The 27,531-nt window shown below is 50.2% G+C and overlaps 1 protein-coding gene and 2 long non-coding RNA genes across 7 annotated transcripts in view; 2 read left to right on the forward strand and 1 right to left on the reverse strand.

The window, feature by feature from the left end:
• Positions 1-98: 98 nt before the first annotated feature.
• The window catches only part of ENPP6 (ectonucleotide pyrophosphatase/phosphodiesterase 6), a 110,507-nt gene continuing 83,074 nt past the window's right edge, over positions 99-27,531 (reverse strand). For all 3 annotated transcript variants that reach the window (XM_036894183.2, XM_036894180.2, XM_036894179.2), the window contains 6 exons: positions 25,290-25,401; positions 18,554-18,695; positions 17,665-17,844; positions 14,755-14,892; positions 4,753-4,876; positions 99-446 (listed from right to left, as the gene is read on the reverse strand). In XM_036894183.2, the coding sequence (XP_036750078.2) occupies positions 241-446; positions 4,753-4,876; positions 14,755-14,892; positions 17,665-17,844; positions 18,554-18,695; positions 25,290-25,401 (902 nt within the window). In that variant the 3' untranslated portion in view covers positions 99-240. The remainder of the gene's footprint in view (positions 447-4,752; positions 4,877-14,754; positions 14,893-17,664; positions 17,845-18,553; positions 18,696-25,289; positions 25,402-27,531) is intronic.
• On the forward strand, positions 453-8,213 carry LOC118916883 (uncharacterized). The gene is made up of 4 exons (XR_008998686.1): positions 453-3,630; positions 3,774-3,895; positions 7,500-7,776; positions 7,882-8,213. It is a non-coding gene; the product is annotated as an uncharacterized LOC118916883 (long non-coding RNA).
• On the forward strand, positions 10,083-17,868 carry LOC130684415 (uncharacterized). Of its 3 annotated transcripts, none has more exons than XR_008998684.1 (3): positions 10,083-11,487; positions 14,141-14,379; positions 17,731-17,868. It is a non-coding gene; the product is annotated as an uncharacterized LOC130684415 (long non-coding RNA). The 3 variants fall into 3 exon arrangements; XR_008998685.1 differs by lacking the exon at positions 17,731-17,868 and adding an exon at positions 17,102-17,646; XR_008998683.1 differs by lacking the exon at positions 17,731-17,868 and adding an exon at positions 17,143-17,646.

Genomic DNA, 27,531 nt, shown 5'->3' on the forward strand with positions numbered 1-27,531 from the left:
AGAAAATGACACACAGTTGAACAAATGAAAAGCTAGGATTTTCCCTACCTCCAGCAAAAATAGTTGGTTTGTTTTTTCAAGAAGTAAGGACTTCTATATACAGAATCATCCAAGAATAATGTATTTACAATTTTTGTGGCCTTGATTGTGTTAATGAAGCTATTATTCACATGGGCAATGAAAGCCATTCCGCCACAGAGGCACACTTGGCTGAGTGTCTGGGGGCAACAGTAGGAGCAGCTACGCAAACAGTAAGAGGAGGGTCACGGCCAGCGCACAGCCGCTCGGTAGGGCAGACGGAACCGGGCCGGCCCGACCCTCCAGCATGCACATCACTCTGGACCAGGAGCCGTTGTTGGGCAGGGGGGCGATGCCTGCCGCATTGCACATGACGTTGTAGACATCCACGGATCTGATGGGAGCGGCTCTGAAGTTGGATTTGAAATCTGGAAGGGAAAGGCAAGCAAACAGGTTGTTACGTCACTCTGAGGGCAGAGAGGGGGCGAGCCACAGTGCGGAGGAATTACGCTCCGGCTGCAGGCCGCTGTGGGATTGGAGAATCAGTTCTGTCAGTGGGACACACAGCCAAGTGGCCATGGAAGGTTATCTGGATGGCTGTAGGTTGTGAAAGGCAGTAGCTTTCTATGGCTCATGGAGATGAGTGTTTTTTTTTAAATCAAATTAGCAGACCATCTTTGTGCTTAACTATGACGCTCCCTGTGTGACAAGAGAGCTTTCCTGGGAGGCGAAGGGCCATCTGAAGCGGCTCACTTCTTTGGAGCCTGGGAGAGCAGGTGTGGTTGTAGAAGGCTGACTGCCTTGCTGGACTCCCCCAAACCCAAAGAAATGGTGTGCTTATCTTCCAGAACATCTTTCTGGCAGGACCTGTACAGCCAAGGTGTCCCATGGCGACTCAGGGATGTCTGTCCCTCTCCCTGCCCCATCGAGGTCCCAGGGCTTGGTGTGTGGCTTCCTCGGTGCTGGCTCACTCAGAGGCAATGGCACTGGTTCCGGAACACTTTTGGAAGGTCAACGGAGCATTACTTGGGAGCCTTTCTCTGGCAGATAAAATAGCTCAGCCATGTGGAGAGTAAGCAAACAGGTTTTGGAGTTAGAGAAATAAGGAAGGGTGCTGGGGGGTGGCAGGCAGGAAGGCACTGAATGCAAAACACTTGTCCTTGCCAAGAGTGAGTATAAAGCTTAGTAACACACATGAGCAGGTTCACTTTTAGGCCCTAAACCAGAGCTCCCAGCGAAATACCCAAAGCTACACTGAGGTTGAATTCAGGAAGGAGACTTTATCTGTCAGTCAAGGCCTGTGCATGTGCATTTAGTCCCGCTAAGACTTTTAAAGGAGATGGTTCCTTTGGGCATTATAAAGCCACACTTTCTACCTTAGCAAAAATCTTTATAATTTCTTTGCTCAAATGATCACAGGCACTTAATTTGCAAAGCAAACCAACACCCACGGCAGCATAGTCCAGAAACCTCAGTACCAAGTCTGCTCTTGTATTAACCTTGAAATTACAAATACGGAAGGAAGTTATATACAGAAAATGGCCCCAGAGCATGTCAGTGATGGTTTTTGCTCACTTTGGAGAATTAAAGTTGAATTCAGTATAAGAGGCTCCTGGGCTCTCCAAGCAACAAATAGCCACTTACTAGCTGGGTAACCTCAGAACTTGGGCATGGAAATGGCACCTAAATCATACCTCCAGGCACACTGTATATGCTTAATATATGGTAACTATTATTATTAATAAATACATACAACAAATGCCCATTAAAGGCAAACTATGGATTGAAAATACCCTAGTATGTTATTCCGAGGGTTCACTTTACTCTTGGGGCAGGGAAGGTAGGGTCAGCGTAACCTCCTGGTAAAAACGAATTAAAAAATCCAGAACCTCTCTGGAGAGGAGAATGTAGGGGCCACCCCAGAATCCCAGGGCTTCTTAACATCAAGGCAAATATTACAGTTAGGTGACGGTGGTGATTTCCCTTCCCCAGAGAGCAGCCTCTCTCCCTCCTCTGACTTGCCTCGGATGGGCCTGGGTGTGACCCTCATCCTGCTGCCCAGAATGGTGCCCTGTCCTCCTCATGTTGTGTGCGGGTGGGAGGGCGTGGACGGTGCTGGACAATTGTGCACCCAACATATCCTTACCCCACAGGTAATACCTTGGCAGGAAAAATTAAGATCAAGATCTACTGACAAAAAAATGTTAGAAAAGATTATTTTTTTACATTGAAAGTACAAAAATCAAATCCTGGACGCATAAAGCAGGATGAAGAGTTGGGTTTCCTCTCCCATTCCATCTGGTTCACGGCTTCCTATTCTGGAGGGGCTGGGACTTTGGGCCCAATGCAGAGCTGACCCAGGCCAGAATGAGAGCTTCTAGAACAACACCCGATGCAATCTGAGAGGATCCAGCCAAGCTCCCCTAGCGCAAGGTGACATTTTTGAACCTGGACTGGGAATCCAAGTTATTCCCACGGGTTTAAATTTTGTGGCTATTAAAACTGTTGCTCTAAAGACAGAAGGTTCTCCACGCCATGCCTGGCCACCTCGGGCTGCTTTCCGAGGGAGGCTTGCGAGCTCGCAGGCAGCTCACTGAATCACACCCCTGCCGTCTTATCTTGAATGTGGAGTTCTCCAGGGTGAGATTAGGTTGTTCAAATTAGAAACTGGGATTAGCCAGAGAGAGGCTATCTTCCAGAATGATTTCCTTTTCTTTTTGCTGCCCAGACTTACTGATTTCTGAAGCCGTATCTGGGCAGCTGCAACGATGCCCGGCTTCCTCCCTAAGCGGGAAGTGCATACGATTAATCAGGAGGGCTGCGCCTTTATCTCAGAGTGCAGCTAGATAGCTGGTAAAGGCCTCACTCTCCAATTTTCTTCTGAGTAAACAGGCCGTGTGTAAAGCCGTTCAATCTTTCATGAGAATTGCAGCCAGAAACGTGGTGGTTTGCTGGAGGCTCTCAAGGCTGTGTCTGCCTGGAAACATTTTTGCAATTAGCCCAGTCCATTTTCATCAGGGGTCATCTTTCTGTCTATAAAAGACTTAGGCTTTTAGTTTTGAAGGAGCATATGATGGAGGCCTTTGTTAATGGGACAAAATCTCCTCACTGAATTTAACTTTAAGCTAATGCAGCTTTGGGTACTTTGTTTAAAAATTTTGGTTTGAGGCTAGATTTGCTTCTACTTTAAAATATGCCCCGAGACTCTTGCTCATAAACACTCCGATTGACAACTGTTTTGCATTCACGATCTTATTCCTCTCCTCTGGGGAAGGAGGAGGCGATGCTTTTGAATGAAAGCCCTCCTGTCTAATGTTCTCCTGTATAAAGGCCATGGCCCTGGAATGTCTCCAGCTTAATCTAGCAGTTGACCTCAACAAGGTCCCCATGGCTCCATCCCTAATTCATTCCATTTCGGGCTCTGCATTATCTGCCCAGGGCCTGGCTGCCAGGGAGCAAAGCACCTGATAACTATTACCGGTTCACAGCAACATGCTTAGGCATCTTCTGAACTTCTCTCAGGCCAAAGTCATGAACCCAGTTGGTGCTCTACAAATGCTTGCTGTTACTGGCCCTAGTGCTTACTTCAGGATGTGGCAACTTGGACCACGGGTGAGAAAGGATCGGGACTGCCGTGTTCCCTAAGCTCAGACACCCAAGGGGCCCCAGGGGGTGTAGAAACTGATGCTGCAGCTCCTTTGTGGTAAGGAGCTGGTATAAGGGGTTGACAAATATCTTTCTCTTACTACCTCAAGGAGAAGAGCAGACCTTCCAGACATGGTCACTAACGATAACGTGAAAGGAAAATGTGGACTCTCATGGGTTGAAACATTTTGATGTATATCCAGAAAAAGGCATTTGGAACAGAGATTTCAGGGTGAACTTATTATATTTAATGAGGAGGGTGCACAGTAGTAGGAAAGAAGACCAGCTCCTGGACCAGTCAACTGAAGGCTGATGGCTGTTGAATGCTTTTTTTCCCTTTTCTCTCTCTCTTTTTTTATTTTCTTGAAGAAGGGGGCATTCAGGTAGTCGCATGACCTTCAGAATGTTTGATAAACTTTTCCAGACTGTGAATTTAAAGTGCTCTGTCCATTAAGGCAAACGACCAAACAGGCCTCTCCCCTCTCTTTCTGCCCTAGCAATTTATCTGGTCAAGGAAGGCACAGTAAATCTGCTTTCATCCAAGGCATCCCTAGTCCTTCTGCTTCATTCTCAGTCAGTCTCAGGGTCATTTCCTAGCCTGCCCTTGAGCGGATCCCAGCTTCCGGTTGAGCCCTAAGCTGAGTGACCCACACCGAGGTGGGTGCTCTCGACAGGGGGGAGCTGTGAAGGGGCCCGACCCCATGAAGCAATCCCGCCAACTCTGAGACTCATGGCTGTCAGCGACCTGGTGTCTCATAAGCTTTTCCTGGACAGCAGATAGCTGTGAAATAACATGTTGATGAATTAAGTAAAAAATGAATCACAAACATGTGGAATACATTTTCTTCACTGCACTCAAGATTTAAAAGTTACAAGGAAAAGTATTTGGCCACATTTGCCAAACCCAAGAAGTATTTGAAAGCTGGCCAGCAAAATATGTTTCATGGAGACCAGCTGGGTCTGCTCAGCTTTACTCATAAAGGGGGTCCATGCAGAGACCACCCCAGCCTTCACCAGTGCCATCAGCCCCTATGGGACACACTTCCGTGAATAAGGAGGACGGAGGGAATTGGGTTCTTTCTTGCCTACCAGGTCCAAAGGCCAGGAAGATGCCCCGCATGTCCATGATTTCATTGTCATAGCCATGCCACCCGTGCTGCCAGCCTTCCCTCTTGCTGGTGCTGTTCATCCAAAATGGGAGCGTCTCTCGATTCTGAAATGAGGCAAGGCGACTACATTACCCTGTGTCCCAGCGATCATAGTGAGGGAGTGTCTGGTCCAAACCACCACCTGATGTGGGGGTTTCCTCCCCCATCTTCCCCACTGGGGGTCATCCAGCGTCAGCTGGCCCACTTCCTACTCCAGGTAGCTCAGACTGTGGAGGCGGCCCGTTAAATTGCCCAAGAGCTGTAGGTATAAAAGTATTTTCTTACATTGAGCTGAACTGCACCTCATAATCAGTTTTAGAGCCACTAAAGATAGCATGTTAGAGGCAGAAGGGATGTTAAAGGGTATCTGTGGTCTAATAAAAAATATATTTGGCCTTTGTCCCAGGTTCCTGGACCAGAGCTCCTGAAACCCTTGGAATTTCCCAAGCAGCAGGAGTGCTTTTTTTTCTGTAACAAGCCCCTCACTCCCATACCTGAGTTTATGCTAATGAGATGACTTACAGAGGCGGAGACTAGATAGCGTCAGGATGCAGGCTGGTCACCAGAGGGACCAACCACATCCGGAGAGGGCTACACCTTTCAACTCCATCCTCTGACCTCTGAGATCGAGTTGAATCATGCAGCCAATGATTTAATCAAGCACCATGCCTGCACAATGAAACCCCATAAAAAGACCCTAGAACAATGTGGTTCAGGGCACTTCTGGGTTACCCTGCTGTCCCAGAAGTGTGGCGTGCCCAACGAGAGCATGGAAGCTCTGTTCCCCACCTACGTCCTGCCCTCCACATCACTTCCATTGGCTGTTCCTGAATTGTATCCCTTGTAATGAAACGAATCATAAGCATAGCACTTTTCGGAGTTCTGTGGTTCATTCCAATGAATGACCCAAACCTGAAGGGGGCCTGTGAGAACCCTCAAATTTATAGCCAAGTCAGACAAAAGTGTGGGTACCCTGGGGGACCTGGGACTTGCGGCTGGCATCTGAAGTGGGGGCAGCCTTGTAGGACTGAGCCCCTTAATGTGTGGGGGCTGCTCTACCTCCCAGGAGTTACTGTCAGAACTAGACCGACTTGTGGGACACCAGGTGCCATCCAGGAACTGCTGTTGGACGACATGGCGTCTAATCTGATCACCTCATTTCCTATCAAAGCCATCGGTGCCCAGAGGCAGTCCACCCACTGCTACCCCATTGGTCTTCCCACCATGCATACCAGCCTGCCCTGACTTTTTCTAGCTCCACTCTTGGGAGCAATTTGGAATAAATGAGTCCCCTCCTCTCACTTTAGCCAAACGTTTGAGGATGGCGCTCACATTCCTCTTCTCCAGGCCTCGCATATCTTCATTTCCTCCAGCCATTCTTCGTTCGGGCTGGGTTCCAGCAGCCTCACTGCCCTGTCACCCTTCTTACCCTCAGACCTCCTGTTTTCTCAGACCACAGATGCTCACCGGTGCGACAGAAGGCTTATGGAAGCTTCCGTGAATGCCGAGGAGGCTGCAGCCAGCTGGACACAACCCTTGCCCCTCACTGCAGACTGACCGTTCATTCTTGATGTTCCCATCATCTTGCTGAGTGGGGTTTGTTATCACAACTATTTCAAATGCTGAAGGTGGAACTGACTGGTTGTGATGGGTGAGAGGAAGCCAACAGCCCAAGTGCCAGCCATTTACGGGTTGGCTCCGAACACTGGTAGTAAATACTACCAGGTATTTAATTTGCCATGTGTTCACCGAGAGCCTACAGGGATGTTCACTCAGTCATCAGCACATCCCAGTGTGGATATTGTTTTTGCCTTCAACCTTGCAGTCGAAGGAACCAAGGCACAGAGAGGTTAAGGAGCACTCCTAAAGCCACACAGCTGTTGCAAGGCAGGACTGGGATGGGAACCCAGGTCTTCCGTCTCCCAGTCCTTGTGCAGCCAAAGGGCACTGGGCAGTGAGGTGTCCCCCGCCCCCCGCCTCTTCATTCACTGAGTGGTGGCCAGTCATAAAATACACAGAAAAGATCTGGGAATGGCATTGGTGTGGGGCTGAATCCAGTCTGCCGCGTCCCAGCTCTGTGGTCCTGGACACGCTACCCATCTCCTCCGAGCTTCAGTTTCCTTGCTGCCTGTGATCATCCTGCCTCACGGAGCTTTTGGAGAATGGCACGACTGTGTGCCGAGAGCCTGAAGGCTCACGGAAGGTTCCGTGAACGCCGAGGAGGCTGCAGTCAAGGAACTGGGTCACCTTTACTAGTGCCATCAAACTAGGTGCTCAGTAAACGGCTGCGGAAGGCCACCAGATGCAGGCAGCTGCGGGCGAGGCGAGCTGGCGCTGAGCGGCAGGTGGGTGAACGCTCCCTGGCTTACGCAGCTGTCATACCGCCTCGCATCGCGCACCCATCCGCTCTCGCCCCGTAAGTCGCTCCCTGGCATTACTGCTTTCCGAGTCGCACTATTTCACTGCCTCCCTGTTTCCTGAGTTTCCGCCATCCCTGGTCCCTCCTCCAGCGGTAGCTGGTACTTTTCCACGGCAATGTGTTTACTAACTTACTGCATTTCTAACTTGTCACACTGTTTCCGTTCTTCATCTGTCTGCAGTGATGATCACAGCACATCCCGATTTAGCTTCGTCAGCTGATTTAATGTGTCGCTTCCCCTCACAGCCTGCAAGGCAGTGACTCCTCAGGCACTAGGTGGGGCATGCTGCTACCGACGACTTCACTGACTGTGAGCCCCGGGGGCTGTGTGCACCCCGTGACCGAGGGGCAGGTGAAAGGGAGGCGAGGCGGATGACCTGATGTAAAATTCAGCGAAACACACCGCAGTGAGGGTCTCAGCCCCGAAGGTAACGGGCGTCTGGCCCATCACCGGGAAGTCCGCCGTTTTTAGTCAAGTGACAACTTGCTCCAGCAAAAGAACGGTTCTTCCCGGTTTTAAGGAATATTAGTAAACTGGCTGGTTATGTGAGAAGCTAATAGTTTCATCTACCTCGTTGAATGGGTTACGTTAAGTACACAGCCTTGACTTCAAAACGGCGAGTTGGTGATTTTCTGCTTTTCTCCTCCTAGTGGCTTTTGCTCAAGGACTTGTCCCGGGGCCACATCGTCCCAGAGGCACACCCACGGGGCCAGGCTGAGGAAGGGTGCGTCGCAGTCCTCTCTGCCTGCAGAGCGGGGACCCCAGGCTGCGGGTCCTCCAGCCACTGGCCGAGGAGCCCGGCCCCATCCTGACCCTACCAGGCCAGCAACCGCCACGCAGTGCCACCCGGTGACCCCCAGGGAGATGCCCAGCCTCTCGGATCCAGCCAAAGGTGAGCGACTAGGCAGAGGAGTGGTGCGCGCAGCAGGGGACCCGCTGAGGAGGCCCCACGGGAGGCTCTCACACCGAGGGGGGTGCGCAGAGGCCCCCCCAGCAACAGGACCTTTTGGAACTCGGTGGGGAGGGTCTGACACAGAAGGTCCTGAGCCACAGGGGGGAACCTTGCACAGCCCGTGTGGAAAGAGCATGAGAAGAAAGAGGTCATCAGACAGGGAGGAGGGGGGACACTCCCACCTTGAAACTCCCAGCATGGACCGTCTACACTGCGGGCACCCCAGCCTGGCTGTGTGGAGACTACCCCGAGCTTATCCTGACCTCCCTTTGGGTATTTGCATTTCAGTAGGTGGGGCTGAGGCGGAGGATCTCTGTTTAGTGATCTCCCCCCAGGTAACTGGGGTGCACAGTCAGGCGGGCCGTTTATCCGGCCCCTGTGATGGGCTGTGACGCGTGGCTGCTGGTTCTTTCCTGAGGACCCCTCCTGTTTACACTGGAGCACCACGCTGAGGCCCCAGCCTGCGCCCTTGCCCTGTCTGTGGCCTGGCGTGGCAGCAGAGGGGCTCCCACCCAGAGGGCCTCGGGGGGGCACAGAGCCAGGCGGACTCGGCTTCCACGGGGCTGCTTTCCAGAGCAGGAACCGCTGCGGCCCCATTGGCCTCTTCCAACTGGCACCCAGTCTCCTTGGCTGGTGCTGTGGGTGCTGGCTCTTAAAGATTTTGACTATCACCCCTTCTTTCAACAACTAAAAGTATAATTCTTCCAGGGATGTGGAGTCAGGGGCCCAAATTTCCCCCTCCCTCCCTGAAGAGGCATCTCAGCAGATCTCTAGGGCACCCGGAAACATGCCTAAGATCTGGTCAGATTAAAATAAACAAAAGGTGAATACCTATCTAAAGTGGGTAAGGAGCCTAATAAGAATTAAATCTACTTTGTTCTCCTAGGACAGGATTTTAAGAGGAGCCTCCCAAGCCCCTGAAAATATAACGATCATCGCAGGCTGAAAAGGCATGTGATAACCGCCCCCCGTCAGGGCAGCTTCACAGGGAGTCCCTGCTGCTGGGAGCACAGCGGCCGCCCCGTGGCTTTGCTGCTAGGGCCCCAGGCTGACAGGCAGTTCCTGCTACAAGCCAGTATCACTTAGATTTGGTGGCCTTGCTGTTTCAAATTCTCCTTCTGAGAGGCTTCCTGTTGGCATGACTTGGAGCCCCGTGGGAGTGGTGGCTAGGAACCCCAAGATGTGTGTTTGCCGCACACCACTGCTAAGAGATGTCCTGCGGAGAGCTTCTCTGTCTTGGATGGCTGCTTCTTTCTAAACAGAATTTAATTACTCAGGCCTCGGGCCCTGGTCTGACCCTGGAAAGCCCTGATCTTTGAAATGGAAAATGCCAGATTGCAAAATCAACAGGAATGGAGAAGCAGAATTCCTTGGAGGGGAGTGAAATTTTGGAGAGCGCTGAGTGGACGGGTTCCTTCCCTTTTCCCCAGGATCATGTTCACGGCAGTGTGCCAGCAGTGAGGAGGGCGTGCGCGTGCTCTCGGCTCGAGCTGACCACCCTAATCACCGCCGGAGGGGGCGCAGCTCCCGGCTCTCGGCGTCCGGCTTCCTGAAGGCCAAGTAGTCGGGCCTGGACAATACCACTCCAGCTGCCACTGAAACTCAGAAGCCATGCTTTCCAGATTGTCTTCATTTCCCCCAACTATTTTGGGTCCAGGCCTAACTGCCATTCAAGCACAGGCCTTAGAATTGAGCCTGGCATTTCATATCCTTTGCCAGTTCTCAAAATAAATCTTTACTCCAGAGACAAATATTGGCCTCTCTTAGAAGCTTGAGCCTGAATTGCCATATTTCTCTCCACTCAGGCCAGAAGATCAACAGTGAAGCACCGTGTTGTACAATCTCTCACCAGCTTGGGGTCCATCCTGTCCTTTTGAGCATGATGGCATGCGGTGGAGCCACGGGAATTGGCCCTTGACACTGGGTGGGGACTGGGAGAGCTGACGTGTGCTGCCCTTGGGCTCCAGCTGTGTGCTCTCTGGAGCCAGGCAACCTGCCGTCAGTAGATTCAATGTCCATTCCCTGTTGAAAACTCTCTAAAAATTAGCCGAAGTTAAAGGCCTGACTTAGCTTTCCTCTCTGTTTACTTGATTACTGATTTGTAAACCTACAAAGCGAACAGCCTGTCGATAAATAACCCAGAATCAACTGTCTCAACATTTGTTCATTCATCGTTGACAAACACCTACTGAGCCTCTGCTGTGTGCTTGGTTCCATGGAGCAAAACGTGCGTTACGATGCCACAGACCTGCCCTCAGAGAGCTTCCGCACAAGGAGGGTGGTGTACAAAAGCAGACGGGCAAGCACAGTCCCCAGGGCAGTGACTCAGGTCGGATGAGAGCTCCTAGGCGGAGGGAATCAGGGGGAGAGCTGGGTGTGACCTGCAGGAGACAGAACTGGAGCTGGGCTCAGGGGCACATGGGAGTTGGGAAGGGCACCTCAGGGCCCCTGCTGACCACCTACTGGGCTGATAGGACTGGAGCCCGCTGAGAACAGGCGTGGGGAAGGAGGGCATGCAGTGTGTTGGGACCCCAACCTCTTAACTCTTAAACCTTCAGCCTTGCACTGAAAGCACCATTTTCCCACACGTGAAAACTCTGGGTCAAGTGTGTGCGAATCACCTGTGTCGGTGCTAGAAAAGGGGAGGGCTGCGGCGTAGGGAGAGACAAAGGGGGCCGGGGAGCAGCCGAGCCAGTGTAGAGCTTCTGTGGTGTGACATGAGTGAGAAAGCGAGAAATGACGATGTGAGAACTTTTGTGAAAGGGCTGAGACTTAGCCCTGGACCCTGCTGGGACCAGAAGGGCGAGTCTGGGATTCCAAACCATGAAATGAGAAATACATTGAACATTTTGGTGAAAGATGTGGAGGGTCTTTGGAGGGTAGAACTGACTCTGCACCTAATGGTTACCTTGGGGTTGAAATCCTGGCTTGGCCTTTCCTAGATCTGCAACACTAAGCAAGACGTCAACAACTCTGAGCCTCAGTTAACTTAGTAGAATTGGAAATAACATCCACAGGGCAGCGACAGTGACCAGGGAACACTTAATTCAAGAAAGCTGTTATTGCAGGTGTGACGGGCTGGGGTCTGACTTCCGCAGACGGCCTGGTCCTTGCCGCCTCACGTTTAGTCCCCCGGGAATATGAACAGCTTCGGATTTCTGCCTCTGCAGGAGGGGAGGCCAGAGGAAGGACCGGCAGGAGCTGGAGGTCCCGTCTGGATGCTAAGGAGTGCAGCAGGAGGAGGCGAGAGCCCGGTTTTAAACGGCCACGACAGCAGTCGCATGGGAGAACTGTGAAATGTCAGGTGACAAATTAAATTTGTTACTCTGTCTTTATCTTTTTCAGGGCGCGCTCTCTAAACAACCATTAATAAAAGAGAACTCAGTGAAGTCGTCCTGGTAGAGCAGCTGCCTTAGAGTCAGCAAAACCTAAACTGGTGGCCCAAGTTGCTGTCTAATATGAGAGTGGCATTTTTGCCAAGGAAGCCAAATCTTGCATGTTTATGAGGTGGAGGCCATAGGGGGAAAGGAAGGGGAGATGGGATTCGGTTTGGGCCCCAACCAGCATCCGGTGTCCTTACTCAGCTGTTTTCCTGATCATGCCTAAACCAGAAAAGCTGCCTCTGCTATCCAAACCCAAACCCAGAGAAACTGCTTTCAGGACTGAGAACTTCGCCCTGTTGCAGATGCCAAGTGCGGCCCAGCACAGGGACATCCTGGCATGTGCTGTGCACCAGTATGCGGGTCACAGAGCACAGCAGGGTCCTTGCACCATGTGGAGAGATTTTGCAGATAGGAACAAGGGAGATGAACAGCCCTGGCACAGAGCAGTTCTCTGTAGTCAAGTAATAATAATAAACAACAGAAAGATATAAAAGAAAATGTCTAAGACAACAAGGAAAGAAATGGACACTTGTTTTTAGGTTTTTTCAGAAGACAAAGGGAGAAAACCCCAATGTTATGTCAAAGTAGAATCAGAAATTATAATTTTTACATGAGTCTTAAAAATAAAAATCCGTAAATTCAAGGATAGGAGTTAAATGATTAAGGTATTCAGTCTGTGAAACTAAGGTATAAAAAAGAGTGACTAAAAGACATGTAAATCTCTAGACATAGTAACCAAGAGGTACTTAACTGAAAATAGCTATTATTATTGTTGTCGATGTTGCTGAACAAAGTTTTAAGAAGTCATTTTTCTTGATGGACTTACTGTCTGTAACAGGTAAAGTGACTTTATGTACATGGGGGGAGGAACCATCCTACAGTGGGTCATGAGACAGGCCTGACAAATGGCGAGTTTTGCAGTGCCCGTTATTACCAACTGAAGCCATGTGAGGCGTGAGAGCCTCTATATTCAATGCGTCAACGCTAAGCCTTCAGAACTCATCTTATTTTTTCACATCCTATTTCCCTTCTGATTTTTCTTCTTTAGAGAAAAAGCTTTCTGGTTCAAGTATTTTAAAAAATCACCTCAAATTTCCTTTTTGAGATAATTATCTATTTTTAAAGAGCTGTTCAAGTAACTGTCAATAGTGAAGCATTCTTCCTGTCCATTCTTGTGGCTTCTCCCCTGTTCTTAGCCATCCAGGGAAATATTGGGTAGCCCGTGCGAACTGACTGACACTTCCGATTCACACAAACAAACTTACGTATGTGTATTTGTGTGATACATACAAAATATGCCGTACTTAGTATCGTGTGCAACTATCCTGTGGCTTTACCCTCAGAAGACCCTGGAATTTGATGCAGGAGGGCAGGGCTTGGACCCTCAGGAGTGTGGGGGGTGTGGGGAGGGAGGGAAGGGTATGTGGGGGCAGGACGAGGCCCCATCAGCTCTGTCCCTGGGCCTCCTGCAAGGGCCACCGCTGGTCAGCAAGCTGGTCCTTGGTCTCCCCTCACCCCTTCTTTGGGACCTAAGTGCCGGGGACCTCGTCTGCCTTGTTTCCAGCCCTGGATCACCTCTGTCTTGTGACTGTGGCCCCCTGGCATCTTATTAATTGTCCTGTTGCCCTCTGGCTTTGCCACTCTCCCAACCTCACCCTGTTTTCCTGTAAATTACCCCAAATCACCTCTGTCGTTCTTTCTAACAACTCCCTCTGTGCCATGAACCAGCCCCGCAGTGTGGTTGGTTTCCCTAAATACAAGACAGTAAACATTAGAGACACAAAGTCATGCTAAGAAATGAGTGACAGCTAACTGTGGATCAATCCTCATCATCCATTTGCTTTTACAAACTCAAAAGCAATTCCACCAGGATTTTCTAAGTTGACAACGTTACAAAATGTAAGCCCTCTTAGAAGACTTGGACAGCTGGCTTTGAGACATAAAGCTGCACAGGCACCTACCGAGCTGACCCACCTGACTGCACGTGTGTTCATGGCAAAGCCCTGAGAAAACCACTCTAAATGAAAATGCTGTGAGCCTGGAATAATCTCGCTCCAGGGGAACGTGAAACATTGTGATAAAGTGAAGAGAAGCATTTGGTTCTCAGAGGTGACAGAAGTAGTGGGCAGAGGGACCTTCTTGGAAACTCTTAGAATCATGTGGCACAGGACGCCAAAGTCTGTGCACTGGGCAGGCCCAGTCTGGCCCCGGCACTGGGTGGCTGACATTGCCCACAAGGGCTGCTGTGTTTCCTCGGTGACCAGCTGCTGCTTTTTGTCTGAGCGTACACAGGAACGACTTTTAGTCCTCCTGAATGATTGAATTTCTCTCAAGGAACCCCCATTGGCCCACACCCAGGTCCCTAGACTTCCATTCATGTGCTGCATCATATTTCTGTTGGCCACTATCTGCCTTCTCTCTGGCACATTAGATACTTAGTCTTAGGCCTTATATTTTATCAGCCCCGACCAGAGTCTCATGCACCGACGTCTGCCACTGTCTTTTACCCTATAGTCTGAACTATTTGCAGCCCATCTTCAAACTCTTATCTATAATAACCCGTGTCTTCTTCAGGAACGGGTTCTAAATAGGACGTGACAGTGGATTCCTCACGCTGGCTCAGTGCAGAAGCTGGTTCAAGAGCCTGCTGAGCTGGGCATCCAGGCAGGCAAAGGGGAGGCCGCTGAAGCCATTTGGTCATGAAGCAGTTAGGGTTTGGCCCCAGAAAGCAAGCTAACCTCTTCTGTGACATCAAGTTGGCAGGCTGGGACCCGGATGTACGGAGTCTTATTTGATAAACATTTCTCTTAAAGGTGAGAGCAAAGGTGTGTGTCGTGTCTCGTTGCCTTTCACTGCCCTAAAGCAATTTTGTCAGTTCGCAGTAACTGTCCCACTTTAAACTGAATAGGTCATGTTGTAGGCGTGGGTAATTGAGTTAAGGCCCTTTTGTTAGAATACAGAGTCTGGAGCCATGAAATCTAAACCATGACTCTGGGTCCGAGTCCACAGTTTGTCTCTACAAAGGCACCTGACCAAGCCTCTTGATCCTCCGAAGAAGGAAATAATGCAATGAATTGACACTTAAGTGAAAACAAAATCTTTTACATATGAAAGCTGAAAAATTATTTATCTCTGGCTCTTTGGTAGAATTTGCATAATGAATGTATTGTCATATATTTTGTAATTACCTCAGTTATGAACCATCCTTCATCGGCCACCAAGGTCAAAGGAGAGACGAATTTCCCCTTCTTGTAATGGAACCTGTTTGGTATGGCTTCTTTCTCATAGACAGTCATGTGTTCTACAGTTCTCAGTTTGTTATATACCTGCAAAGGTAACCAAGAATGGTCAGTCTGTATTTGTTTTCTTAAATATATGTGAATATTTATTAGACCTGGAGGAGAGGGAGGGGTTCATAAGACCAAAGAAAGAAATCACCAAAACATCTGATAGATTTGACTGCATGAAAATGAGAAACTTTTGTCTCAGAAATCAAAGTGCGTTTATCTAGTAAAACTAAAGATCCACATATCCCATGACTTAACAAGTTAACTCCTAGGGACACATGAGCACCCCTCATCCACGTGCGCCTGTAGACATATAGATGGATATATACTGCAGCTGGAGTGGCCCCAGTGCCCAGCAACAGTGGAAGGGATAGTAAACGGTGCTGTGGGTCTGCAGTGGAATACTATACAGCAACGAAGATGGGTGCATTACTGCTGTGCAGAGCACCTGGAGGAAGCTCAGGCATCTTAGCTGAGAAAAAAGAAAAATCAAGTTGCAGAAGAATACAGACAGGTTATTCCTTATATGAAGCTCAAACAGCTATACAACCAAAGAACATATATGGTAAAACTATAAAGAGAATTGTGGAATTGAGAACTCCTGCTTTAGGACAGTGGCTTTCTCTGAGGGGCACAAAGGTGATGTGGTCTGGGAAGGGCACACAGAGGAACCACTACCAGTGGTAATGTCCCATTTCTAGAATGTTTAGTGACTATGAGGTGCCTATTGTATATACACTTTCCTTCATGCTTTCCACACATAAAAAATTTATGATATCAATTATATTTAATATAATATTTTTATACAATATTTTAATATAAATTTACATATATGACACTTAATATAAAAATTTTATAATGACTTTTGGTATCTATGTAATAAACAAATTACAGAAGTTATTTGTGTCAAAAGGCAAGTGAGAAACTGGTCTTACTGTTAAATACCACCAAGGTCAAAGAAAGAGGATTGTTTTTGACTTGACTTAGAACATGTCCTACTTACACCTGGACCTTAAACATGCTAATAATTGTTTGCCATTAGTTACACCGCTAGTTTCATGATGAAGGTGTAAACTCTGCACATATTTCCACTACTTCTAAGCAGCTTGAATATTTGTGGATAAAATGAAAATCAACCAGCTGATGTTGCCTGTTGGCTCTTAGCCAGAGCCCTACGTGCCCTGAGTAAAACCGAATATTAAATTGAGTTTATCAATTCAAATCTGGAAAATAAGTAGTCTTTAGGCTGTTTAGTAGGAGGTTTCTGATGGCCCATGGCTTAGGGTTTCCCTTTGGAAAACCTGTAAGTTTTAAGGAAAGTAGGGTGTATAGGCAGAAAGATTTTGGACAAGTGAAAAATCTGATGACACATAACAGGTCTCACAAACTGTTGTGTCCATCACGTGACAAACTGTCACCCAAACACAGCCCCCACTTTTGAATAATCTACCAACTGCTTTAGGCAGGCGGCTTGCAACTGCCTGACTTAAACACCACGTTGGAGGAAGCTCTTCCCAGTTCGTAAGCTGTTGATGTGAAAGCGTTCTGGAGACAGCCCGTTGCTAAGTGCCAAGCTAGAGACAGGGATGCTCTTCCTCGCCAGAAAAACAGGGCTTCTTCGCAAGAAACCATTGACTGTGGGACCTGCCAAGTGTGTTAAATATTCTTCCCAGTTTCATATTGTGCTCCCCAAACCCCAAACAGCCAGATCTTAGAGGCTTATACAGGGGCACACGGGGTTGGGAGGAGGGCTCCCTCTGGGCCACGGAGGAGAGACCCCTGCATATCCCCGCTCTCTCCATCAGTACCGGCACCGCCAGCTATATCGCCGCTGTGAGGTTGGGCAGAGGCCCCCAGCCCACCAGGCCTATTCCGGGGTCAGCCCCTCTACTAGCAGCAGGGAGGGGACTCGCTTCCTGGTCCTGCACAGCTTTCTCTGGGTGTGGACAGAAGCCCCAGAGCAGGTGCAGGGAGGCAGTGAGGCCACACAGGGGCAAAACATCGGCCAAGTGCCTCGTGCACCTCTGCCTTTTCTCAGCCCAGTTTCCCAAGTACTGCCGGGAAGTCATGGTTTGGAGAGGCGGGTGTGTAGAGATTTGGTCCTCCCGGGTGCTGTGGACCTGGGGGGCCGTGGCTGGAGCACAGCCTGGTCCCACATCCGCTCAGTGTGGGAACTCAACCACCTCTTTGGGAATGTCCCCGTCACTGGTGATAACTGTACTAAGTGACACATATGCTGTCCTGCCAGTGAGCCCAGGATGGTCCTAAATGCACTTTATAGCAGCCCAGGGGCACAGGGACAGAGAAGCAGAGGGGGCAGGGCAGAGCAGCCGCCCGGGCACAGCTGCGGACAGAGCTGGGACTTGAGCCCAGCAGCGCAGCTCCCGCGGGGAGTAGCTGGTCAGGGCGCACACCCCCTGTTCACACTCCACTTTAATCTCCCATTTTCTGATGAAAACACATCAGACCGGCGACTTTCTGCCAGAGAAGAGGCATTCTATGTGGGCATCCAATACTCCCCAGATTTGCCTGAGAAGCACTGCGTTTGAGGCAATTATAAAGTAGCCCTACTAAGCGCGTAACACACTACGTCTCAATTTCCACTAACATTGGGAGATATCACTCTGCCCAGGTCAGAGAAGCCAGGGACACGGGAGAACAAGGTGACAGAGGCTACTCAGTGAGTGAGTGGCGAGGTAGGCCCCTGCCCCCAGAGTCCCTCCCAGCTGCTGACGCTGCTCTGTCTCCGGCACTGAAGCTGCAGGGCACGGGCCGTGCGCCCCACTCCCTCCGCCACCCCTGGCCTCTTGCCTCGGCGTGTTTCCCGGGGGCTGGCCACAGGCTCACGACTGGCCCCCGGTCCTTCATTTGCTGCAGGTCGTTCAGGCTGATGTACTTATCCAGCTCGATCACTTTGTCCATCCAGAAGATGTCGGCCATTCCGTGATCTGAGAAGATGATGACATTGAGGTCGTCCTGCAGCGCCCGCTCCTGTGGGCAGACAGAGGAGGTCAGGACAGCGTCAAGAATGATGCGCCTACACTCGGAATCTTGCAAGAGGTGTTTCAAGCTACAGGTAGGAGGAGAAGATACTTCCTCGATTCTGAAACTGAATTGTCTGCTCCTCTTCCCTGATGCGACAGCATTCAGAGGTGTAGCAGAAACAGCCCCCATTTTAGGGCTAAAAATAATACGTCCAGGACTTGAGCCCTTAAGGTGCCTCTCTGTTCATCTTCTTTGGATCTTTCAACAAACTTTGTGCGGTAATATGAGAACTCTCACTCACCCATTTTATAGATGTGAAGAATAAAGCCCAGGAAAAGTTTAAAAAAGCAATACCTTGCTTAACGCCATTCAGCAAGGATGTGGCAGACCCAGGGACAGAGCCCAGGGCTGGTGTCCATGCTCACACCAACCTGGTTACCAGACATGGCAGGTTAGGTAAAGACCTGGGCCGCCTCGCCTGCTAAGCCAGGTAACAGTGCCGATCTGGGTCATCTCAACCCCGCTGGCCGGGCTGAGAAACGGGGGAGCCCCTGGCACCTGGAGAGGCGTGGCGTGAAGAGAGGAGACCCAGTGCAGCCGGTGCCGGCCTCGTCAGCTACCAACAGGGGGAGGACCATGTTGAGGGGGGTGACCGTCAAGGAGACAGAGGGGAGTGACAGGAGAGAAGGTGAGCCCGGAGTCCTTCCCGCGTCACCTGGATCCACTTGGTCATGTACTTCAGGACGGTGTCCACAGCCTTCAGGGCGTCCTGGGTCTGAGGCGAGGAGGGGCCGTGGTGGTGGCCTTCCACGTCGATGCGCTCGTAGTAGACGGCTGCCAGGTCGGCCCGGCCACTCCTGGAGGGAGCAGGTGACAGAGGCAGGGTTGAGGGGGGAACCCGCCAGCTTCCTCCCTGTCACCAGCAGTGCTCTGTGAAGGCCCTGGCACCCCCAAAACCCTGCCCTGCGGGCCAAGCAACGCTGATACCTTAAAGTGAACCAGGTGAGGTCTCCAGGGGAGAGACAGGGCTGCGGCACCAACAGTGCCAGCCTGGGACCCTTGGAGGCAGAGTCGGCATGCCCACAGGTCACCCCCCTCTGGGCTCAGGGGGCACTGCCCACCAGGTTCCACGCAGTTGGGAGATGTGGCAACCGCAGGGGATGTGTCTGATCGCTCCCCCACCCCCACCCCACCCGCCGCTGCCCTCAGAGGATCAGGGCAACCAGAAGCCATCATTTAAATAAAGACAGTTTGATTGTTGCTGGACTTCAAGGAAGTCTCTAAAGAAAACACTAGCCTGAGTTTAATTGACCAACAAGGATAAGAACAAGTTTACCATGGCGACCTTACGGGAGGCAAAGAGGTCGGTGTTCAGGGCCGGACATCAGAAGACACCCAAGGACCCTTATTCTATGGGGCACATGGAGGGTCCGCTCCAGCGTGAATACAGAGTGAATTCTAGCAGTGACAGTACTTCTGTGGGTCCCAGAAAGACTCCGGTTCTGGAAAAGCTCCCCTTCTCGGCCAGAGTACTGAGGGTCACGATCCAAGCTGTTTAACCCTGTTAAACCCTGTTTAACCTAAGACGACCAGCAGCTAGTGATACAGATCGGAGTGGGAAGCTCGCGGAGGCAGCGAGGGGAGGGAACGCCACGCCGTGCGCCTGTCCTTGTTCACGCAGGGCTTTCTGCGCGACTCCCCCGCCCGGCTCTGGCTGGGGCCACAGCCTCTGCCTGAAGCACCTGAACAGAACAGTGGTGAGGAGGGTGAGTGGGGGGCAGGAGGAGGGGAGGGGAGGGGTGAGGGGAGGACGGCAGCAGTATAGTAACTGACAAAAGCTGAGGCAATGGAAAAGAAATTTAAGCTAATTCCTTTGCTTGGATTTTACAATGGCTAAGAATTAATACTCTTCACAGGTTGCCTGTTTCCCTTGAAAAATTATATTTTAAATGCACATAACACACACAGATCAGATGGCCTAGTTGCTCCTGATGCGGCCTCCCACCCTGGAACATGAGGGGTAAAGGAAGGCAAACGCTCAGAGCCTGTGCCTTGGGAAATGCAGTCCGCGGAGGGGAAACAGCCTCACAGCAGTTGGGAGAACATGGTTTGCATGACCAGAGTTACACAGCTTCCTCTCTTACATAGGGGAGGTGCTGCCTCTTCCAGGAAGCTGTCCTTGATGGCCCCAGCTCAGCTGAACCCGGCACTTAGGTTCATGTCTGCATTCCCCACACTGTGCTGTCATTGCCATACATGTGCCCTTCCTCTCTGAATGGTGAGCTTCCTCCAGCTTAGGGGCGGTGGTGTGTCCCCCGGACCTGTGTAGTGTTTCCTACCTTATCAGGTGGCTGTGAGGATTAAATAAGATAATGTATGAAAAGCTCTCAACACAGTGCCTGACCCAGAGTAACTATCATATGGCGCAATTCTTACTATCAAGCATTCAACCGACAGTTGCAGAGCACCTACAGACGGCAGGGATCATCGCAGGTCCTACTAGTATGTGAGCAGTGGGTGAAAGTTCTTACTAGTAATGGCATTTTCTTACAAATCCCTAAACTTCTTGAGGCCCATGGGCATTACACTGATGGGTTGAAGGGGCGTCCTCCCCCACCATGTTTGAACGCAATGGAACCTTCCATAGCCTCACTCCCTCAGACAGGAGTCAGACTTGGGGGCTTTCTGTACCTGACATCTACAGCCTCACACATGTGCTGGCTCCGACAGTATATCCTGTTGAGGTGCACACTTCTGTGGGGCGGGGGCAGTGTGTAGGGGGAAAATTTCACAAGCAAGGTTTACTTTTGCTTTTAGGACCCAACATTTTAGACATCTCCCCTGAATACAGCCGCCACGGGGCTGGTTTCTTTGAGGCTATTTACCGCACAATCTCCAGGTGATCAGAAAGCCTGCAAGGATCACAGATTTACCTGATGGCTTTGGGTCAGGAAGCTGTCAGCCCCAGATGCCAGGAATACTGGATTCGGGGTGCTTGTGACCCGGAGGTTTCTGCATGTGCCTTTTGTGAAGGCCTCTATGTGGAGCTTCACCGAGTCATGAGGGGCCTCAGTCCTCAAGGGCGGAGAGCTCTCGCCGGCTTGCAGTGGAGCTGACACATTCTTAGTTGCCAGCTGTTCCCCACATGGATCTGGTCTCCATCACAGGTCGGCTCATTTGTAACAGAGCAAGGGGTGGAAATGCCTGCAGATGTGTTATTGGCCATTTACCATGTTAGGGTCCAGGAAGCACGCCAGAGGACCTGTGGCCGTCAGCCTGGTTACCTGAGAGCTTCGAGGGGCCCCCGGCCCTGGGGTTTCTGGGACACCAGGGTCTCCCACCACCTTAGGATTCCACCCAGATTTCTTTTCAACATAAAAAGTTCATAGTGTCCCATTCATTTTCCTTACTGGAGTCCGTTAGAAAGAGAGCAGTTAGGCAGAGAGAAATGGAGACAATCTACAGGAATGGTAGAAGTTATTGACTGTTAAGGAAAATGACCAAAAACTTAGAAATAAGGCCAAAAAAAGTAATGGCCTGTCTTCTCAGTGTTGCTCAAGAGTGGTGTCTAAAAACTTGCCTACGGGTCACCAGACTTAACCAGCAATTAGAGCCCGGACTCTGTACTCACCGACAAGCTGTAGGACACGGATCACGTGGAAATTATTCCTGTGTGCTGGAGAAAGGCGCCCCAGGGACCGCGGCTGGTCATCCTCTAAGCCATGAAGCATTTCTGCAGCCAACACCCTTCACAGCCCAGTGCCCCATCACCTTCCCTTTGGGTGCACATGTTTCTCATATTCTCCTTTTAACTAACCTCCCTTGGTAATAAGTAATCTGAACTTTGGCATAATTCTCATATACATCTGAGTATGTGACAGGGTTTTAATTTCGAAAATCATACTTTGACAAGGCATTGGAATTAGACAAGTCTGGGTGCAAACGGACGCTTCTCTCCTTACTGATCCGACAGTCCCAGATGCACAGCAAAAATGTCTCTAAGCCTCAGTTTCCCGTTTGAAGAACCTCCTCAAAGAGCTGGGTGCGTGTGTGTGTGTGTGTGTGTGTGTGTGAAATGTGCCAATATTTGTGATGCGCTTGGACACACAGTAGAAGGGGAAGAAGGCCTCCCGTTTCTCTTTTTCTTCCTGATGCCCTGGGCCAGCTTTTCTGCGCTCTGGCCCCTTCTCCCAGGGTCCACAGGGAGGAGGGACAGAGGCAGGACATCTGAGCCGGCTGCCGAGTGGCCTGTAGAAAGACCCCGTCACCCTCCAGCCACACCTTTATTGGCACCAGAAGCCACTGAGCTTCTGGGATCCTGTGGGAATCCTTTGGTGCTGTTTTCCATCTCCTGGAGCTTGACAAAGAACAGCAGCTGTGTCCCCTGCTACCACTGTCCTGTGTTGCCTGGCCACCCCGTTTGCAAGGTGGCATCGGTCTGCTGGGCCCATCCTGGGAGCAGCCGCAGCCCCAGGGGCAGTGTGGCCGCCACTGCTCAGAGTGGCTGCTGCCCTGCACCCCTGCCCCAGATGAGCTGCTCGAGGCTTATTTGACCTCCAGCACCACACACCTGTTTCTGCTGCCGAAGAATGAATATCTTGCAAACAAAACTTCCAGGAGGATAGATTAAATGATGCAGATCTCAAACTGCTTCCTTTAGACAGGCGAGGTGGTGATGCAGGCGGAGCTGCTGCCTGGGTGTCCCGTGTGCGCTGCTGAACACATGAGACACCGAGCAGTCCGCGAAGGCCGCTGGTCCACTATGGCCCTGTGTGAGCCCTCAGGGAGACTTGCAAAGCAGGCAGCACCTGCTCGTTGCCCTGCCTGGCTGCGTTTCAGGGCCTCACAGAGGTGTGGAGGGAAGGGGACTGAATGCTGCCTCTGGGGGGGCCCCACAGCCTGGGTCCTGAGCCACCGTGCAAAGAACTGGGCTCCGCCACCTCCCAGCTATGCGAGATCCAGGCAAGCATTTAACTTCCAGGGTTAGTGGCCTCTTGTGTCTGAGGGTTGAACAACAGCTCCGCCCTACAACGGCTGTGGCAGCAAAATGGCAGTGGGGCGCCTCAGTGCTAGCAGAAGGGTGGTGAAACACCCAAGCTTTCCCCTTTCTTTCCTCCATGCTGCAAGTTGTCTGGGTGCTAAGGTGGTGTCTACAGACGGTGTGCCTTGGGTCACTAAAGCTTCCTGGGCTCTGGAAGGCGAGACCCAGCTCACACGTGGAGCCGGATGCACCCTTCCCACAGGGATGTGCAGCTCCCAGCTGCCCTGCTGCCCTTGAGCTCTGGGCAGTGGCGTTCGCACACTCTACCGTGTGAACGATGCCCCTGGAGCTGGGCTGTGCATGCCTGGGCAGGGTGGAATGAGGCCAGTGCAACTGTCTGTGGAGCCTTCACACTGCCAAGGTTAACAGGGCCACCAGAAACGGCGCCTCTGAATTATGGGTGGAAAGATGGAGACCCACCATCTCTAAACCTAGCCAGGGCTTGAAATGAGAATGAGAGAAGAAAGAGAAGAACAGTAACAGGCCAGATGATACCTGCTGCCTATAGAGGGGCTCGTCCCTAGAGGAAAGGAGGCGCCTCTCCTGGCTGTCCCCCACAGCACGGCAGCATGCCCCACAGCCGTCCGACAGAGCAGGATCAAGGACTGACATTCACCTAGCCCAGGAACAGTCTGCAACCAGCCAGACCATTCGCCTATAGCAGCAGCTTGCTCATGCAAGACTGTGACTCGAGGGAGTCACGGATTCTCTTGGTGTGTGTGTTTAGGGAGACGCGTTGTTATTGACCTTTCCCTCGGAGAGCCCTGAGCGCAGGAGCCCGTTTAGAGCCCCACAGCTCACCCCTGGCTTCTGGGCAGCTCTGCTCAGACTCCCGGCTGTCATCTGAAGAGCCCTCGGAGTCCCCACACACGAGAGGGTGAACACACACACACACACACACACACTCACACATTTCTCCGTCAGTCTGCTTATTATCTTTGTCCACTTTGCTATCAGTAAGCAGTAAATACAGGGACTACGATGTGCACGGCACCAAGAAGGGCAGTGTGGGGGCTCCAGGTCACACCACGTAGAGGCCTCGCCTGGGGCCGCTTCCCGAGGCTTCGGTTCTTTGAAGCCTTTCTCTCTAGGGGAGCCCACTGTCTTTGCTAAACACACACACACCGCCACCACCACCACCACCCTCCCTGTAAGGGCTGTGCTCCAAGGTAAAGACGTGGACCCCCCCCCACACACCGCGCTCCATAGCTCGGCCATGTTGCTCATAAAGGAAAAAAGAAAAACAGAGAAACAGCAAGTTGACTAGGAAACAGAGCTTGGCATCCTGGTGCGCCTCAGGACGAGGACGTCTGCCTGGATCGCAGGCCCGCGCCGACCTGGGGCTCTCTTGGCCGTGTGCTCTGACCTTGTGGCCGCGCGCTTCGCTGCCGGCGAGCCACCGGGCGGTTTACAGTGAGAGACCGCTCAGCTGTCAAGGCCCAGCGAGTTCAGAAAAAGATCACACTGCCGAACCACGTGTCGGGTTAGTTGGAGGCATCTGTGTGAGAGCTGTGCTCTAAGTGTTCATATTTGCCGCAGCAAAGGCGGTGCGGATGGCTAGCATTTCGGGTGTGCTGGAAAAGCACGGTGCAGACGCTGAGCTGCTCGGAAGTTCCAGCTCTGCCCCTGTTCTGTACGAGCCATGCTCCTCTGCTTTGCTTGCAGACATGAGACCGCACCACGGGACTCCAGTTCATCGTGCGTGTGGCTTCCCAGCACTCATGGGTGAGATGGCTCTAGATCTGAGGCCATCCTAGTTACAGGCCGACTCACGTGGTCAGTGCCAGCCATCCGCACACTGTGCCCAGAGGATGCTGGCTCCCGGCGTCTACCCTGCTTGAACCCAGTCTCCTTGTCTCTCTCCTGACCTGTCCTGTTGGTCAGTTTGACAGGCAATCAAGTATTATTAGGGCAACATTACTGATTTCTGCATTTTTAAAATTCTGTGTCATGGTTCTGTATGGAAGGGGAGAAAAGAAGGTTCTGTGTTCTAATATGTTAATATGCTTTGTACATTCCAAGAAAAGGGTAGAGTAGGCAATTTTTCACCACAGATCTTCCTTTTTGGCCAAATACTTATTAACATCTTCTGAAATCCAAGCATTCACTAAATCTTGATTAGAGAAATGTTGACATATTGCTTCTCCAGGTCCATCAATGTAAAAAATGACCCAAAACCCTCAGGGACCTTCTTGCTCTCAATTCAACATTTCCAAAGAGTACCCCTGAGTGGAGTGACTTGCTTACAATTATTCTCTGGTAGCAGTTAACAGTCACCATGCAAAAGTCTCACCACCTCTCTCAGACATTGTCTCACTTATACCAAGCCTTCCTAATCCACTTTTGCATTCACTATTGGTCAAAGAAGCAAGGAAGAACAACGGTCTGGCTAAGACTTTGGAACACTTACTTGAAGGAGTCAAGAGCGTCGCTGACTGCATTGGCAAAATTGATATCCGTTGGGACGTTTTTATATTCCAGGCAGTAAGTAGGTCTGACACCAAGAATCTCAACCTCACAGCCTAAAAAGGAAGAAGATGGTAAATGGTTACTTTCTTCAATAATCAAAGTGGGGTTATGAGCCTATTTGGGGAAGCAATCACTGTTAGTCAAAATAAAAGTTTTGTTCATTTTCATGAAATAAAAGAACTTATTTGCTGATAGGTGGTGTGTTTACCTGTAATTTTGTTTGAATAGAGCAGAGGTTCTCAAATGTTGTTCTTACGCAATGCCGGTGTCCCATGACAGGGACCAGCAAAAATTGGTTAGTGGTTGTCTTTCTCAATTTGAAACAAAAGCAACAATAAATTAATTTGTGCATAGATATGCCTCAGTTAAAATCATTTTCCTATGGATTTTCAGAACTACTAAGTCTTCTAGTGTATCCTTGCCTATTCTAGGATCAAGTGTTAGGTAGGATCTGATTAGTCTGGGAGTAATAAAATAAATATCTCATTAGTCTAATTGGACTTAGTGGTACTTCACTAAATTAGCAAGCCTAGACACCACAGAGTTAAAGCAAGGATTCTAAGCCATGTCCTCGCCTCTCCCAAAATGAGGCAAAAGAATTAAAGGCGTTCAGATATAAGGAGCCACTATGGCCTCAGCCCCAGACCCCTGGGTAGGTGAAAGTAGTTGCACTTTATCATCAAAATATAGGGCAGCAGAGGAACGAGCCCTCTCAGTTTTAGTTGAGTACATTTATTGGGCATCTACTATGTGATCATACATATTCCATGTTCAGACACAGTGGAAACAAAAGTGTGTCCATCAGGGTCTCCATCCTGGTGCATCCCAGAGTCTAGTGAGAAAAGGCACACAGCAAAACAGTGTAAGCTTTGAAGTCTAAAGTCAGGTGCACACTTGCTGGGTGCTGTGGTAACTCAGATGAGGGGCTTTACTTCAAGTATTATCTATTTCCTCCTGAAAGCCTTCCTTGAATCCCCAGGTTGGGCTCAGTCTTACAGACTGACTTTAGCCAGTGTATCAAAAGACGAAGGTGGGGAAGAAAGGGATCTTCCAAGCAAAGAGGGCAGAAGAAGCAAGAGGTGAGAAACAATAGGGGTGGAGGAGAACTGTAGGCAAATAAAGTTTCAAACAAGTGGAGTCAGGAGACAAGATAGTGAGCTTTCTGTTAGCCCGGGGAAGGTTATTTCCAAGGTGGAAGGGAGTAACAGTGTGACAAGTTGGGAATGTCGGAGAAAGGATCTCTGCCAGGAAACACATAGACCCCACTCCTGGGTAATATGTCTCTAGTCAGTTACAGCTGAAGCCCAAGAAGGTGGGGCTGCCTTTGGGAACCGTGATGCAGCATACCATAGCAAGGTCTGAGTGCCCAGTGTGTGACTCCATCTCCCTCTCTCAGGGAGAGGAAGGGCCATCTAGGATAACCAAGAAAGACCTAGAAGGCAGGAAGCTCCCTTTCCAGGACTTGCGGAGAAAGACGAACAGGCCAGACAACCCAAGAGTAAATCCTATCTGTGGGTTCTTGGAAAAAAATTCACTATCATAAGAAATACCAGTGGGATCTTGACTGGTTACAGTACTTTAGGTACCTGTGTTTTATGTGTTGAAGGTTATTTGTGATTGCTTATTGTTCTTTTGAAACTGTTATTCACCAATGTATGTGGGCCATAATTTGTATGTACTTTGTGCTGTGCCAGTACTCAAAAGCAAGTAAGACACCATGCAGATAAAAGAAACTGCACACTATTTTGTGTTTGCACATAAATATCAAACCAAAAATGTTTTTGTACAATAAACAGTAATTATGTTTGTTAATGTTATCAATCATATATTTTCTTAATCCTTTTATTGGATTAAAGTAAACCTGGACTTACACTAGCATTAGTAATATGCTTCACCTGAGAAATTTACCCTTTCCTCAGGTTAAAGGAAGACATGAACAATTTTTATTGATTAATTACAGGTAGAATTCTATAGTAAAGGCAGAGACAATATGTGGCAAAGTAGATCAGTTGTTATGCTGTTACGGAATTTTTTATTTTTAAAAATTACAATGAAGTTTAACTTATTCAAGAACCATGGCAGCATTATACTGAAGGCGAAGGGTAGGACAGGAGAATCAAGAGAAATTCCCCCAAAGTACATAAACTTCACTGAATGCAAATGAACAGGGACAGAACATTAGG

Source organism: Manis pentadactyla, chromosome 7, assembly GCF_030020395.1.
Source record: "Manis pentadactyla isolate mManPen7 chromosome 7, mManPen7.hap1, whole genome shotgun sequence".
NCBI classification, from domain to species: domain Eukaryota; kingdom Metazoa; phylum Chordata; class Mammalia; order Pholidota; family Manidae; genus Manis; species Manis pentadactyla.